General features: G+C 47.6%; 2 protein-coding genes and 1 long non-coding RNA gene across 5 annotated transcripts; 1 reads left to right on the top strand and 2 right to left on the bottom strand.

Moving 5' to 3' along the window:
- Positions 1 to 138: 138 nt before the first annotated feature.
- Positions 139 to 3,827, bottom strand: LOC130539742 (cytosolic 5'-nucleotidase 1A-like). The gene is made up of 6 exons (XM_057058297.1): positions 3,404 to 3,827; positions 2,684 to 2,851; positions 2,458 to 2,587; positions 1,258 to 1,380; positions 1,005 to 1,189; positions 139 to 700 (listed from the first exon to the last, which is right to left on the bottom strand). The coding sequence occupies exons 1-6, from the start codon at positions 3,536 to 3,538 to the stop codon at positions 335 to 337; spliced, it is 1,107 nt and encodes a 368-aa protein (XP_056914277.1). The 5' UTR covers positions 3,539 to 3,827; the 3' UTR covers positions 139 to 334.
- On the top strand, positions 1,141 to 12,584 carry LOC130539750 (uncharacterized). 3 transcript variants are annotated; one of them, XR_008954211.1, is made up of 6 exons: positions 1,141 to 1,407; positions 1,486 to 1,705; positions 2,371 to 2,892; positions 9,004 to 9,114; positions 9,382 to 9,486; positions 9,549 to 9,740. It is a non-coding gene; the product is annotated as an uncharacterized LOC130539750 (long non-coding RNA). The 3 variants fall into 3 exon arrangements; XR_008954212.1 differs by lacking the exon at positions 9,549 to 9,740 and adding an exon at positions 12,397 to 12,584 and having other exon boundaries at positions 1,486 to 2,892; XR_008954210.1 differs by having other exon boundaries at positions 1,486 to 2,892.
- Positions 12,244 to 15,455, bottom strand: LOC130539743 (protein L-Myc-1b-like). Its single transcript, XM_057058298.1, has 3 exons — positions 15,153 to 15,455; positions 14,157 to 14,729; positions 12,244 to 13,514 (listed from the first exon to the last, which is right to left on the bottom strand). Exons 2-3 carry the CDS (start codon positions 14,650 to 14,652, stop codon positions 12,934 to 12,936), a joined length of 1,077 nt encoding a protein of 358 aa, XP_056914278.1. The 5' UTR covers positions 14,653 to 14,729; positions 15,153 to 15,455; the 3' UTR covers positions 12,244 to 12,933.
- Between the last annotated feature and the right edge of the window lie 1,059 nt (positions 15,456 to 16,514).

The raw sequence follows: 16,514 nt of genomic DNA, 5'->3' as shown, positions 1-16,514 counted from the left end.
TGTTTTTAACCGAAGCATTTGAATCAAACAATCTAATGGATCCACAGTAATTAAAACAAACTTGAATAATATCATCCCAATGATAATAATTCTCAGATGGAACAAATAACAGGATAATCATTCTAAGTATATTTTAAAAAATTCTGATTGATCCTTTAAGCTTCAGCAATTTGTGGTTAACAGTAGGCTAAAAATTATTATTAACATATTTTCCCAATTCAGTGTACTAAATAAAATGAGAGTGTGTCTGTGTCTGTGTCTGTGTGTGTGTGTGTGTGGGGGGGGGGGGGGGGGGGGTTGTATAGGTTGAAAGCCATTGAAAATGGTTTGAAGGCTACTCTGGTGCTGAGGACATCTCCTTACCTCCTTCCTTGTTCACTCTCTGAGCTATCCCATAGGGGACATGACACGCTACTGTCCCCATTTCTGCTGCTCTCTCCACGTGAAACATCTGATCATCAAAGAAAATGTGAGGCCTGATCTTTTCAAGCATCGGCCCCTTCGGGGCCCCGGCTAAAAACAAAGCCTCGTCGATCTCGAGACCCCAAGAGCGCAGAGTTTTCAGGGCTCTCGTGCCTGAGCTGGCTGCGCTGCGGGCGGTCACCAGGTAGGTCCTGATGGGGCAGTCCAAGCGCTGTCCTTTGTCATAAAACCTCTTCTGCAACTTTCCCAGTGCCTCCAAGAAACCTTTCAATGGTCCCTGCAGGTAAAGAACCAAATATAATAAGCTGATAGTTCCTATAAGGACAAACATTGTTCCAAATGCTGCCTAAAAGCATCACTCCTCTTTGTTTAAAGAGCCTACACGGGTTTTTATCTGAGCATTTCTCCTTGTCTGTTACAAAGACATAATTTTTCATGCGTTTTCATGTGTTCCAGACAAGGCTCCACCTGTTGATGTATCAACGGGACCTTCGGAAAGACACCATAACTCTGCCTTTAACTGTGAACTCGCAGCGGCACTGTGATATTGGAGGTTGTCCCCATGTGCACGTGATACTAACGTGATCTAGAGGCTTGTTCTCGTGTGCCTTCTCGTGCTCAAAGAACTTGTCCAGGCCGTGGGCCTTGAAAATGCGCTCGGACTCATCAGAGAAGAGCACGGCGTCGCCGTCGAAGGCCACGCGCAGCTGAGTCTCCGACACTTCCGTCATCTTCTCCGGGGTGAACATGGTGGCCGCGGCTATACCTGAACACGTGACAGAGGATCAGACAAGGACTCCAGAACCTGGACCCTGCACCCTGGCTCTGACCCACCTTCCTCCAGAGCCTCCCGAACCTTGACTGGATCGGCAGACAGGTACAGGTTGGTGTGGTAAGCCTTCAGGTAGCCGACCGGACTGTTTCCTCCTGTCATGCAGAAGCGCTCGATGAACAACTCTGCAGAGAGGAGCAAGCAAAAACCAGGTCAGCTGTTGTTTTTCTTTTACCCACTAAATCCATAAATTCTGATCTTAATCCCTCCTTTTGCACATTCCATTTCAGAATCTAAGAACAGCAATCCAAGACTCCAACCAGCAAAAGCGGAAATACATCCACTGGTTTGGTGACAAAAGGAGTTGTGAACTCTGGGTTTGGAAAAGGATGAAACATTTGGGCTGACTGAAATTGGGCACAACAAATGTTTCCAGAGTCTTGAATCCACCAGTTCTGTCTGCCGCTGAGGCGAAGACAAACCCACAGATCCCCAAACGAGCTGTTGGAGGTGAGCAATATCTGATTATGGACCTCTAGGTTAAAGAGCACCCCCTCAAACACGCTGCGAGTCCACTAGCAGAGAAAACTGGCAAATGCCTTTTGTCTTTGCTTCCATTTCCCTGTGATCAACGCAGCATATCGGATTTCTCAGGGCAGATATTGAGTGACTCAGGGATCATAAAGTCACTCTCGTGGGAACAGAGAGGACCAGAAGAGCTTGAGAAACTTAAGGGCAGTTGCAGCCATCACCAGATGAAATGATTCATCTGTTGTGTCTCATGGATGTTCCTTACAAACTAGACAAGGCCGTTTTGCTCTTCAGCTATACACGTCATCATTTTGACTTGCATTTGTAATGTGCCACCTAGTGGTCGCCTCTGTAATGACAGCCTGGGCCTCTTGATGCTACGTAGCTCGTCTGTTGTGGGTGTGGCAGATTTATATGTGAGATAAGGGTTGTTGTAGATACAACCCCGTTTGTAACTGATGTAAAGCTGTTCAACTGTCAAACTAGTTGGTATGCTAACAACTTTCTAACTGTTTTTACAGCTTACCAACCACAATTTGCAACCACTCTGGGGTCACCCCTCTAACAGGCTTCCAATCTCTCTCTCTCTCTCTCTCTCTCTCTCTCTCTCTCTCTCTCTCTCTCTCTGACCTCCTGACCTTTAGGGAACTCCCACCTTCAGTTTCACCTTTAGGTTCAGATAGTCTGAAATGATTTGCCACAAACCTTCTCATGATGCTGTTGGAACTCACTGTAATGATTGATGGTATTGATGAGCCTTAATCCAACATTAGCGTGGTTGTTGGTCATCAGCACCACATCAAACAGCTCCTCACTGTCTGGGTTAATCTCCCTCAGTCGTGTATTCACAGCCTCCAGGGCCTGGGAACAAGATCAACAAAGACACTGTTAAAAACTACCGGTAACCCAAAAAGCACCGCAAGAGCTGCCGGCTCCACCTAATCAGTGAACTCTGACCTTGACGAAGGAGAAGGCCGGCCCTGGGCAGAAAGGCTGGCTTTCGTGCTCCACCTGATGCTTGATGTACTCCTCCATACCTTGGCGTTCATAGATGTCCTGCTCCTTCTCCATGTTAAAGAGGACCCGCGATGACACCGCGATGGTGATGGCATTCTCTGGCTTTGGCTGGGAGACAAGAGTAAATGAAGAAAACCATCCTGACTGTGGTCAGTAAAATATTTTATCACCATTCACATTAATAAGGATCCAACTTAGCATTCATTCGAACCTCAACCAGGTTACAAAACACCTGCAAATCAAAGGCACGATGTATTAATAAAACAGTTGCCTTACAGTTATTTTTACTTCTTAAAGACTTTTCCCCCTCATTAAGTGACACCATGTTGCTCTCAACAAACCAGCTCACTGTAGCCTGGTGTAGAGGTCCACACACAGCTGATCTACAACAACAGTCCTTTCTGTGCTTCTCATTTGCTGGGCTTCCAGCTGGCACGAGAACCTGAGCCGCAGGGCTCCAGCTCCACCCGCCCACCACAAAACTTTCTATTCTGGAGGGCTTTCCGTGCTGCTCCGAGGCCAAGAGGCGGCCTCGGGGCTTTAAGGAATCAAAGCAAACTTAGCACGAATGTAATGGAAGGAAGTTGAGATGAATGTGATGATGTGCAGAGGTGATGTGGATAAATGCTGCCTGACGACGGCTGCTACCTGTATACTCACAGGCTTTGGTTTCCTGGTGGGGGTGCAAGGCATCGAAGTTGCTCGAGCATCCTCCCCTGGTGCTCCGCTGCTGCTGCTGCTGCTGATCAGGTCCTGTCCACTGATGGTCAGAGTTTGGCTGCTGTTTAGACTCATGGCGGCTCTTCCTCCCGCCGCTCAGCTGTCTCAGCACTGAGCCGCGGCGCCGTCTCCCACTCTCGCCTTAGAATGAATAAGAAATTACCCTAAAAACGTCGCTCTGCTTTTGTTCATTTATGACTTGGATTCAGTCCGTTTAGGAGATGACAGGTGCAGCTGATGGTGCAGAATAAAACCGAAACCTGATGAGTGAACACTTCATCCCAGACGCAGCATCGTCACCATCATCATCCTCATGCTGTCTTCATCTCACCCTGCACATCTTTTCCTCCAGCTCCTCTCGGTCTCACGCACACTTGCTTCTGACTTTAAGCAATGTCACATCCGCCCCTTTTTAACCCGTTGTGTGTGTCACTCTCTGGAGTATCAAAGGGGTTTTAATATGCGGGACACCTCAATGCGTTTACTGGTCAGGACCAGCTGACACACAGCTGTATCATGATGCTGACCGTTCACTGTTTCTGCTCTCCAATGGAAATGGAAGCTATGGTATCTTCTCACTCTGGCTGCTATTATTTAGGTATTGTGGCTCCAATCGAACATTTTAGTGTTTTCTACCCAGCAGAGTGGGAACTGGAGTCTGCCTCAGGTCATTCACGTCCTGTCTGTGCAGTTAATGGCGCTTGCGCTTTGCCTTCAATGTAAACCCCTGCAGGATCTCTCTATGGCTTGAATTACAGCAGCAGCAGACTCAGTTGCTTAGCAACGGACACAGAGTGTGACTCTCGCCTCCATTGGCTGTTGGGGTGTTGAGACTGCACGCGACGCCCCTCGCAGTCGTCCACAAATAGACCTTTGCAATCAATCAGAAACATACTGCTGATGCTGGGAATAACGATGAAAGTCCCGGCTTTGCTTTGAAGAGCATAAAGGCAACAGAAACAGGATTACCGATGCTTTCATCGCAACAACAGGCTGCTGCAGATGCGTTACGGGAAGAAGATACTGAGCAGGCATCCGTGGCCCTGCTTCAAGAATCCAAAGGATAATGCAGACGCAACCTCTCAGGCACAAGCTGGACTCAGAAGCCGTTTGGACTTTGATCTATATCATCATTTAACATTTTGGGATTGAATGTATCAGTTGCTGCTCCAGCAACTCGTACCCATCTATTGGGCACTGATGCAAAGGGCCATTTGTTCTTAAAAAGAAAAAGGTGTCCTCCACACCCCCTCGAGACAAAGTGCAAAGAGGTTTTATTGGGTGACAGCTGCCTCTGCTTACTGCCCAAAGGCCAAAGAGCTGCAGATAAATGCAATTATACTGTAGGTTTTCACTCAAGCGCTTACGTGCTCTGTTCAATATCTTTGAAGCGAAGACAGTCACGTGTCCCAGTGATCACAAAGAGGCTCACAGCAAATCTTTTCCACATGAAACCATCCAGCAGCTGTTGATAGGCGACCGAGGCGTTTCCTGCATGTGTGCTTATGGCCGCTAGAGGGCAGTAGATGACAGGTCTGTGTTTGTGGGACTTCACCGCCTCTCAGACAAAAAGGATGTGAAAGATAAAGGTTCACAAGTGAGAGGAAGTTATTCTCGGAACCCGGGTTTAATGTAATTGAATTTAAGCATGAGTTAAACATGCTACCGTAATAATCTTTCTGTACTTTTACAACGCAGAAGTACCACTCTCGGCAGAACTAACAGTGTCATTGTTATTGCTGCTGTTATTATTGTGGTTGTCTTTATTATTCTTATTATTATTTTGGCTAAAACAAGTAAACCCTTTAGATTTAGCTGCTTCTACTGAAGATAAAGGAGGCAAAGCTCTCGGCTTCCTGTTGTCTTTGGTTTTTTGTGCTGCTGTTTGCTAAGCTGAAGCTCTGAGGGGGTTAACAGGATATGGAGGCAGTTAGGCCCTATCTACAGAGCTGATTTGAATAATGCCGGCATTTGGCGCGAGACTCAGAAGAGCCAGCCTTTCTTCGCACAGGCGGTGACTTCACTCCCCTCCCTGGCCCGTGCGCCCTGGAGTGGCGGGAAATGATGCAGAGACAGAACCAGAGAAGGAGGGAGAGCACACCCGCAGTCACATGGTTGTCGTAAAATGCGCCGGATAGAAAAAGAGAAATTGGGACGAAAATGCGGCGCATACCTTACAGATCAGGGGAGATAATACTCTCAGCGGTAGACTGTGGGTGGAGACAAAGGCAGGCATGAGTAGAGTGGGGCAGAACAAAGGGGAACGGCTTCAGCTACCCCCCCAGATCTTATTACCCCCTCCCCCAAGACACAGCCCGGGGCTTCAAACAAGCCAGTTGACTATTATAACCTTAATCAGTCCTTCAAAGCGACCGCAGGCATGTTCGCCACCACAAGGTTCTTTGTTCTAACGGGGGTTCTTGGGTCTGCCTCGAACCTTTTCCACATCTACTGTTCAGTGAGCTAGCTGCTGTGCACAGGCGCAGGTTTCGTCTCACCCCTGCTTCCATAACAGCTGATCCCTGTCAAGGCAAAAAGGACCTTCTGGATATGAAGGTCGTTAGCTAAAGTGGCCACGCAGACCATTACCGGTATCCACATCTCACTCAAGTGGCATTATTGGATTTGTTGTTATAGGCTTTCGTGGGAACGCCGGTCTCGATCGACCCCGCCCTCCTAAAAACAGCAGTGTGAGCGGAGGAGGAGGAGGCTGACTTAGCATGAGGATCATTTATGCTCTTTGCCAGATATGAGACAGTCGAGAGCCAGCAGCACTCTGTGTTCCTTCTGTCTCATTCCATATGGATCAAATACTGCAGTAAGGGCAGGAATTCTGGACAGTGCTGGCCACTGACACTAAAGTTCCATCTTCATTTTTAAAGTTAATGTCAAAGGTGTCGGCCCCAATGCTGTATATCCTCAAAAAATAGTAAGGCCCCATAATGTGAGTCCATTCCCTGAGTTCGGTCCCCACAAACATACAAAAACAAATGTTCACGCCTACTACATTTAAAAGGAATATGCATGTAAACCACTATAAGACTAATCAATACATTGACATTTGATTTGTGGGCGTGATGGGTGGGTGATTACTGCAGGCCCAACTGAGGGGGGCAGACAAAGGCTCTTAAGTCGTGATAGCGGTGGGGGTAAAGTGATGGTGCTACAAGGGGTCTGCAGGGGGTGAAAGGGGGTGGCGGGGGAGGGGTAAAGCCTCCCTTTGGTGAGCTTGAAGGGGGATGGGGGGTTTTTGGGGAGGGGGGGGGGGGTGACGGCACTCACTGGGGCTAAATTCAAAAGATGCAGCAAGTGTCCCAACTTCAACTGAAGCAACCTTACACCACAGGAGGCAAACAAAGGAACATCTGCTGTCTGACACCGCCGGTCGAGCAGCACAGGCTCCGATTCAAACTGCTCCAGCACGATCTGAACCCTGAACGGCAGCAACAGGTCTTAACAGATGTCTCCCGTCAGAAATATTTGTCACCGGTTCAGCTCCTGCACAACACTTTCACTACGCTGCTCAGGTGAATTCCACCACAAACTTCCGCATCCTGCGTGCTCTACTATAAATATGTGAGTTTAACAATGCTCTTAACCACAGGTTTTATGTCAGATTGTGAAATTCACATATGTCTTGATGACTGACATCTTTACTGGTGACGTAACCCGTCTTTGGCCCCGTGAGGCCGGTTTGCTGCCCAAGAAAGGCTGACATGAGTAATATCATGCGTTGACTTTTATTCCTGGTTCATCGACTGCTGGGTATGTGGAGCTGCTTTGGGTAAAATATGTGACCTCAGACAGCCGGAAGAGTAAGTCCCTAATTGGCTGCTTCTCTCCAGCGTGCTCCCCCATTGGCCCCTGTGCATTACGGCATCTTAAAGGCCGAAACAGGATTGTTTTAACTCCCATACATGAGGTGCTTGTATAAAATATTGAAATTTTAAGCACGGCACCAGGTGGGAAAATGTCTCTTCCTGTTTTGGCTCTTCTGTGACTGACACACTTCCTTTCAGCTGAATAACAGAAAACAGCATGTCTTTGGCAAGGCCGTGTGGTTTGATTTCCTTGTTTATTTGGTTTTGTTCAGGACAACTCAACAGTACGATGCTGAAACGCACGGATGTGCCAGCTTTGGTGACTCATGAGGAAGTCATCTACACCTCAATGGATGTGCTTGTTAGTTTGAGCGGCGGTGTGAGGGATTCATCTCCTGTTTATCTATTAACCGTTGGCACCATGGTGACCTCACCACAGCCAAGGCCTCCTCCCCTACCCTAAAGGAATGGATTTGTTTCTGCCATTGTTTCAGCCTTTTCCTAATCTGCTCTTGTAATTGTCTCACTTATTACCATAACAGATAATCTCCGGCTCAGTTCATTCATTTGTATACCTGCTAACCATGCTCTGCCATAACCTGGGGTCAGAGAGTTCAGCACGGGCCACCAGCAGTTCAAACCGCTCCGAGGACCACTTGATGGGCTCATAATAATCAGTGTCGTGGTGCGGCTGGGCCCAGATGGCAACGGCGTTTACGCTAACGGGATTAGGATTATCTCCTAATTAGAAAGGCGAGTTGAAAGGCTGCCTGTGCCGACACATCGTGGCCGTCTGGCCTTACGCCGTAGTAACCCCCCAAAATGTACAGAATGGAAGCTACTATGGTGTCAGGGCCCGGCGGTCACCCAGGGAAGGAAAGGAAGTTGTTTAACAAAAAGAAAATATTTGGTCTTGCTAACAGGTGCTGCACAGGAACTTGACTCACACAGTGTGTTTATTTTATTTTCAGGAAGAACAAGCCAATCTGCGAGACTGGGTGAAGTCTGATGCAAAATATGACACCGATCAGCTGGGAGGGGGGTTCTGATGGGGAGGGTGTGTGGAAAGAGTAGAGCATATGCAGAATGTTCCAACTGAATCCTCAGTTATGTAACATGGGCCAGCAACAGCAATAGGGAGGGAGGGAGGGAGGGAGGGAGGAAGGGAGGGAGAGGGAGACTGACCTAGATCAACAAATGGTGGCGATAAGTACCTGAGGGCAGGGCAGGAACCGGCAGACTGCTGAGGGGGTGCTGTCAGGGAGGAATGCTTTAGAAAGGAGAGAGCGAGGAGGACTGACACCAACATGCACCAAACAGCCAATACAGATTTATTACAAAATCATTTGAAAGCTTTTTTTGCCACCACATCTGGCAACATGAGGGTCAGCTGGACAGGCGTCGCTGCTGCCTCAGCTGAGCTCCAGTGACACAATCAGGCCGGAATGCGAGTCAGTAGGGAGTGAGATAGAGGACCATGACCAGGGAAAGTTTTGTGTGTGTGTGTGTCTGTGTGTGTGTGTGTGTGTGTGTGTGTGTGTGTGTGTGTGTGTGTGTGTGTGTGTGTGTGTGTGTGTGTGTGTAATTATATCTCTTCCCGCTTGTGTTTTCCCCATCTTCCTTGACGGTCAGTCACTGAAAAAAAAGAGAAATTAAAGGGTGTGTGTTGAGTAACAAAAAGAGGACAGATGACTCTGAGTCTACTTCTCCTCTTTCCAGCTGACTACAGATCCTTGCATGCAACAGCCCAAAATCCCAGCACAGCCCTTCTAATGGGAGATGAATCAACCCCAGCACACTCCTCCGCCGCTGGTTCTCACACAGGAGATGGTGAGGTTATTCTAAGATAAACCTGCTGGTATTTCTCCGCTGCCTTTTTGTGTCCCATATATTATCCCCCCCATGTAGGTCAGAGATAAGCTGCCAGTCCAGCCTTGCTCATAGAAGCACATGCGCTGTTTATGCTCTGTTTACTCCTCATAAACACTCCGTGTACAACGCGCACGGCCTTAAATCCAGTCAGACAGCAACTGGTTAATGAGGATTGCTAAATGGCTGTGTTTCTGTTTGGTTTTCTCTCTCTCTCTGAAATTGCAGAGGTGAAGGGTTCATCACAGTGACAACTGGGAGGGGATCTTTGACTGTTACGAAAGTTTTCTCTCCCACCGTCCAGGAACGCCGCCGGCAGTTTGAGAAACTAAGGTACGCTGTAATTATGGCGCTCATTTTATAGACTGTTGATTGAGCTTGTTTGACATTTACAGGTCATCTAATAGCAGGACGTTCCAAAGCGACCAGTAGGACGAGTGTTTCGCTCTATTTTTCCTTTGTCGGGGAGATTCGCTGAAGTCACATCATCATCGGCTCTATTGAGTCGCCAGCTTTCACAAGTTCAGCCCTTGATCTGAGGCCTGTGGTGATTGCAGGAAAATAAAGTTCCAAACCCCATTTCACAACCCTACGCCTAAATATTTCATGAGTGTGCACTAATGCAGCATCAACCTGACAATGCAGATTTTCTCTGGATAAATTGATGGCTTGGTGAAGCGGGACAAATTGGATCCCCTACGGTGTTCTAGAACTAAGAGAACAAGACTACATCATGATTCAATCCAAATCATCACGATCAGACAAGCTAAATGCGACCTTAACTTATAGCTTCAGGCACATAACTACGCCATAACTGCAGCGACAGGAAACAAACGTTGGCAGTTACATATTAAGATTAGTGCGTCTCTGTGTTGATTTAATCCAATGATTTTTCCCAGGAGCAGTGTTTGCTCCATGCTTTGGTAGAGCTTAGCGTCTTATTTAAACACACGTCACACATTTGAAGGAGCATTTACTGTCAATATTGAAGATCAACAGAAAAAACTGCCTTAAAATCATTTTTCCTACGTGTGTCAGAGCATGTGCATGGCACACGCTTGAACCCATGTTCTCTTATACATACATGTATAGGGGATCTCAATGGGAGACATCTGTTTGGGAACAAAAGCTTTACACGAGTGTTGATGGCGTATTTATCCGCAGATGCAAGTGAATAAAACCCGCGTGCCCTAGCGGGAGACGGCTGGAACATGTGCCTGACATGTGCACGTTAGACGTTCCGTTCTGGGGGTAGGGTGAAGCTGAGAGCAGAAAATCAGGTCTGGTGAGTTAACTGACGGAGTGGAGCACAAACTCGACCGTCATTGTTTGCTCAGTTCCTGAAAAAGTGAAAAACACAGAGAACTTTTCACCCAGGAGCACCCCCCACGCACACACACGCACACACGCACACACACACACACACACACAAACGGTGTGAGGACGGGCATCTCCATTCAGAGCGCACCATGCGTAGAGTCACTGGTTGATTTCTTTTAGCTGTGATGCAGATAGTACTAAGAAGCCAACAGGAAACAAGATATGAGCACCCCGATCAGTTCCATGCTCACATATCAGATTTCTGCTTTCACTTCCTCATTCGTTCAGTAACGGTCATCAGTATTGTTTAGGGGGGGGTTGCCTCATCAGAACACTTTAGGCTTTTCTGTATGTATTCAATTACACAATTTTAACACCAGATGTTATATAAAATACCGTCACTGTGAGAATTCCATGCTCAGCCAAGCGCCAACGACCTTTTACGGATGCACAAGAAAAGATGGAGACAAACACAACAGACATCACCGTCTCACACCACACGTGAGCGTCTGTCACGAAAGTCTTTTTTCCCCGAGCCAGGGGAAGAGAAGTGATTTTTATAAAGGAAATATTGAAAATAAAATAGAAGCGTCTGGGCTCAAACGGGCAGGTGAAACAGAAGTGCAGCCAGTCGTGAGACAGTTGGTGTTCAGGGTGTGCCCGGCTCATCCAGCTGGCTGTACTTGAACTTCACGCTTGCTTTGTGTTTGTTATACAAATTACGGACCCTTGAGCTCGATCGCTCAGGCTTGCACAGACTTGCCGTCAGGTCAGCAACTGCAGGGAGCATAATGCAGGGAATTAAAGGCCATCAGTGAAAGCCTGACCGGAGACCAGTAACCCAATGGGACTGGGAATTCCACCTGTCTTGTGAAATCCACAATCCGGTTGGGTTACTGGTCTCCAGTCAGTCTACATTTAATATCAAAAGATCAATCGCTCGTGACCTGGCCCTGATCTCCAGATCCAGTTTAGCCAGCACACCCTGGAGGACCTATCAAAGGCCAGAGACGGGGCGATGTCATGCACAGTCCTCCGGGGTATTTGGGTGAACTATAGGTGTGAGAGCACCCACGTGATGGCCTAAATAGCACTGACTTCACATCAGTGCTGTGAATATATTTGCAGTCATGGTAGCGCCCATGAGGTAATGAGGTCCTCCTGCTTTGATAAGTTGTTTTCTAGCAGCTCTGGTTTTGAACCAAGAAGATGTATCTTAAGGAATTCCACCACCTCTCAAAACCCATTTCTAGGAAGTGACTTTTTATTTTTCACCTTTGCTCCGATGAAACAACCGGCTCTGACTGGTGTGTAGCACTCACCGACCATGTGGACCTCACAGTGGTGTAACACACAGCAATAAAAGTCTGGTCTTAACGTAAACAAAAGAGAATTTTGTCCTGTCCAATAATTACGTAGAAAGTTATTCTACATCTGCTTATTTTAAGTGGGCTCCTTCTGCCAACTGCATACCTACCATGATTACGTGTCAGATACTGTCTGCATGGTGTAACCCAGTTAAGAGCACATCAGGTGCCCTGCATGCAGCAGCCTCTGCAGAGGGGAGGATCCACAACGGTATCACACACTCTCCACAAGGACACGTCTCAAGGACAAGCAGCCTCTAACCAGCTGCTGTGGGGTTTGTTTTGTTTTTTTTAGATGGTTTAAAAAAAATGTTTTGATGGGAAGGTCAGAAAATATCTCAGTACTTCCGGCGTTTGTCGTCAAGTATTTGCACTAGCAGGGGAAATAAACATAAACCTCAGGTTTGTATGCAAATATGGTATAAAAATTTAATTGATGTCATGCTTTTTATGAAAAAAAAAAAAAACTATACCAAAACCAGATATGAAACCTTGAAATCACAAAGTGACATGTGAATATAAAGTACAGCAGTGCTTCTTTTTCCTTTTTTTGCAGATTTCTTTCCTATTTTCTTAACAAAATAGATCTTCGATGCCTGCCGGCACGTCATTCAGAGGAGCAAAGATCACCGGACCATTCTGGATTCCTGGCTCCTTCATCAGGTGTGAAACTATTGTTTACATTTGATTTGTACAGCTACAGAGTCCCAACACACCAGGAAGTGATTCATTCATTTGTATGTACACAGTGAGCCATTCACGCTTTATGATATATGAAAGATTCTTACATTGTTCTGGAGGATCCATATACAATATATCTTTATCACCAGTTTTAACAACCAAGAAATACCTCGGTTGTATCTATAAAAAATGGATTTCATCACCTTTGTCCTTATTAAAACATTGTGCAAAACAAAATCTAGAGACGCACTATCTGCTCTTCCCTGCTCCAGGTTCATGGGCCAGACAGTCAGGTCAGAAGAAGCCCAGAGCTGTATGAATATATATACGTGAGGCATGTTGTTATAGCAAAAATCTACCTTTTCAAAAGTGACACAACAGAAGGTCAAAGTTCACGGTCCTGAAAGCCTCCTCAAGAGCGCTTCAGTTCAGATAACCTGCGCAGGAGCCCCTGTTGCCGGGTCTTTAGGTGTCTCTTCTCTTTCAGGTGGCGTCTCTCCGTCCTGTGAAGCTCCAGCAGGTAGTCTGTGGCGTGGGTCAAGATGGCCACCTTTGGGGTTTTAGCTGACTCCAAACCAGGAATCTGTTCCCGCAAAGCCAGGAAGCGGGACCGCAGGTCGTTCCTCCTCTTCCTCTCCAGGTAGTTGTGATTGCGCCTGCGGTCGGTGTCCTCTGTGTCTGAGTTCTGGGGGGTCTCTGAGGGGGAGGTTGGGGTGGAGGTGCGGGGAGAGGAGCTAGCGGATCTGTTCCAGGTGTGTTTGCTTGGGGGCTCTTCGTCAGAATCGTTGTCCTCCTCCTCTTCCTTGTATTCTGTGTCGCTGTCCGGGGAGCGGGCGGCGTAGTTGTGCTGCTGCCTGTGGACAGACGCGTGGAAGCGTTTGGGGCAGGGGTCGGCCCGGACTGTGACGGTGACGGGCTTCCTGATGTTCACTAGCCGCATCCGGTTCTGCTTGCTCTCCACCGTAACCACGTCGATTTCCTCATCATCCTCGTCTGTGATCACATTAAAAAAAAGACCTCATCAGCGCACGGGATACAACTTAAAACATTACACCACATGTAACTTCTCTTCAAAAGGTGTGAGTGTGACTTGTTACTCCTCCACCGAGGAGGACCAGCAAAGTCAGAGGTCATCCATACTAAAGCTTGCACGGATTCAGGCTTTTGTTAATGAATGCTGAGCATTCATCAACCATTGAAAGGAGGAGATAAAGACACACCCTAATGTGAGAGGTGTGAAAGAGTTACCATCCGGGCCTGCCACTGTGTGTATAGTGGTGATAAATGATCGGGACCACCACCCCGCCCCTCTGCAGTGCTCACAGGGAGCCTCAGTATGATGTTGAAAAGATGAGAAATTCAAGTAAAAGTGACGGGGCGCGGTTTTTAAAAGACCGACCGCCCCGAGCGCGAGCATGTGGCGCATTGTGAAAGTGTGAGAAGATGAATGCAGCTCTAAAGGTTAATAGCTGCGTTGCACTTGATAACCCCTCCGCGTCGCAAACCACAGTTACGCAACAGCAGCCCAGCTTCCTAAATTACCGTTGCGCGCCGTTTGGTGCGTATGTGGCTACAGTGCAAACGTTATTCTCGTGCATGGGGCCGGGGTGGGGCGGTTAAATGCCGATTTCTTACCGGAAGAATCAGAGCAGGACGACGCCGGTTTCCTGCTGCTGCTTGTCGGGATTGTGAGGACAGCCGCAGGGTCGACGCAGTCTGAAGCCAGGGTGGCGAGCGCGCCGCACGGGGAGACGCATTGCGCTTTGGTCGGTCTCACGGAGATCTTGGTCACCGGGGAGACGGCAGCCTGCGCCACGGCCGGCACTCTCCCGCTGACCTTCTCCGGCTGCTTACCGACCGAGAAACTACTCCACATGCAGTCTTGGATGATAATGGAACTAAGGTTGCCGAAGAGCTTCTCTGTGTCGGGGATGCACGGACTCTCGCAGTCCTCTTCCTGACCCAAGACTTTGCATAATCCGCCGCTCAGAGTCCGCTCCGGGGACATGGGAGGGGTGGGCAACAGTTCGAACTTTTTCCAGATATCTTCACTCGGAGCTGTCGACTTGTAAAAATCCTCTTCCATGTCGAAAACGTTGAAATAATAATGCTGGTAACAGTCGAACTCCATGTTTTCAGCTGATAAAGAATTTGTTGCTTCCCGGGTAAGGATCAGATGATCAGCGGCTGATAAACGTCCTTTGCAATCTGAGGAGAGATATCACAACTATTAACAACTATTCCCCATCAGATGTGTGATCCAAGCATTAGCCTAATGGACTGCTGAGACATCACATCTCCCAAACAGCTTTCTTTCCACATATGGGACCCCATTAATAATTGATTCCATCCTGCGGATGCTCTATTTGAGGTGGCTAAAATGTCTATATAAAGTTGCCGCTTTGACTCCACACACCGATCTCGAATTTAGCCCTGAACAAAAACACATGCTCTACTTTGTTTTACCAGACAATTAGAGTAACGCATGGAGCTGCGTTTCCTGAGACGCAGCGCTTTGTTCGAAAGGGGCGCCGTCATGTGAACCCGTGAGGAAGAAAAGATCTGGTCTCAACCCGGAAAAAGACCCTCTGTCACGAAACTTTCACGCTCAGCTGCGGTAAAACTACTCACCGGTTCTTGGTAGATATCCAACAGTGAAATTCAGGGCATTCGGGTGTCTCTGGGCAGCCAAAGAGCAAAAGTGCGCGGCGCGTAAAGGATCAGACGGATAAAAGCTGCCCGATCTGCTTGTGGATACAAAGGAAGTCGAGTTTCGACGCGACAGATACTTCAGCTGTGTTTAAAGTAATGTTCGAAAAGCTGAATTTGTGGAAGAAAAGCCGGTGGGCTTTCTGAGAAACGCGTACCAGGGTCCGCCCCGAAGCCACACAGTGCGTTTTTCGCGCCAATATCCTGTTATAAAGCCATAAAAAAGTGCAGGGAGGAGTCTAGAAAATATCTGCAGCTCTCAATCCGGGTAAGCACCCGAATTTGCATCCCAGTCGGGGCGGGGGTTGTGCTGAGCTCCGCCCCGTCTACGACACCTATTATGGTTACAACAACCGGTTTGGAATCGAAGAAAAATGTGCATTTAAATCACCAAAGAAGATCCCTCATGAAGTATTAGTACAACCCAAGACGCGGCCTCCTTTAATCATCAATGTTTTATTTCGTTTTTGGTTCTTTCAAACTGGGGAAAGTCCAATATTAATTGAAATATTTATTTTAACCAACATTTTACGTCAGACTTTCCCACCAAAAGAATATTCTTTATTATAACTGCTTATATTATATATATATATATATACTCCAACCACTATATTACAGTGTTCTTGTCACGTTTCCTTAAAGGTCACAGGTCACACAGTTGCTTCGGCTGATGTCTTCATCGATATCTCCGCAGAGACGCTCAGACCTGCTTAGTCTCCGTCTTCATCCACTTTAGCCGACGCCAATAAGCCTCCGCAGCTGAGCGGACAAAAGCACCTTCATCGGCCTATTTAGCGTGTTGATAGAGACAGAGTATATACAGCAGCTAAACAGTGTGTTCTGTTCCAAGTTAAAGAGCACTAGAGCCAGTGGCGGAGTGTGCTTCAGCCCTTTTAACACACAGAGTACACAAACACTTTCAGCTGTTTAAACGTCCGCAGCTGCCGACGAAGATGAAGACGGCGGCGAGCGAGGACACCGTTTGGAGTGAACGTTAAATCATCTGGTCCGGGACAAGAAGGCCGATTCTGGACAATCCAAAAACCCTGGATGATCCAACATTTATGTCAACCCAAACCATGATGTCCCCATGTTGTGCCGGCCAGTTATTAGGCAGTTATAAGGTTATTACGCGTCCTTTGTCCATACGTCGAGTCTCCCTCCTCCCCCCACCGTGCACTCGCAAAAAGTCAAAGCCTAGCAACGTCTCGTGATCAGACGCGCCGGGTCAACATCACATGCCACCCACAGGCCTCCCTGTCAGACGTATTGATCAGTTTGGCT

This window comes from Takifugu flavidus, chromosome 16 (genome assembly GCF_003711565.1).
Source record: "Takifugu flavidus isolate HTHZ2018 chromosome 16, ASM371156v2, whole genome shotgun sequence".
In the NCBI taxonomy this organism is placed as follows: Eukaryota; Metazoa; Chordata; class Actinopteri; order Tetraodontiformes; family Tetraodontidae; genus Takifugu; species Takifugu flavidus.
This window is presented reverse-complemented; position numbering and strand designations above follow the sequence as displayed.

Coding starts and splice junctions, on each gene's coding strand:
- LOC130539742 (XM_057058297.1), bottom strand. CDS start 3,538: ATGAGTCTAAACAGCAGCCAAACTCTGACCATCAGTGGACAGGACCTG. Junction 2,588..2,683: donor CGGCCTTCTCCTTCGTCAAG/GTCAGAGTTCAC, acceptor TCTTGTTCCCAG/GCCCTGGAGGCTGTGAATAC. Junction 701..1,004: donor AGAACAAGCCTCTAGATCAC/GTTAGTATCACG, acceptor CTTTACCTGCAG/GGACCATTGAAAGGTTTCTT.
- LOC130539743 (XM_057058298.1), bottom strand. CDS start 14,652: ATGGAGTTCGACTGTTACCAGCATTATTATTTCAACGTTTTCGACATG. Junction 13,515..14,156: donor GTCCTGCTCTGATTCTTCCG/GTAAGAAATCGG, acceptor ATGTGATCACAG/ACGAGGATGATGAGGAAATC.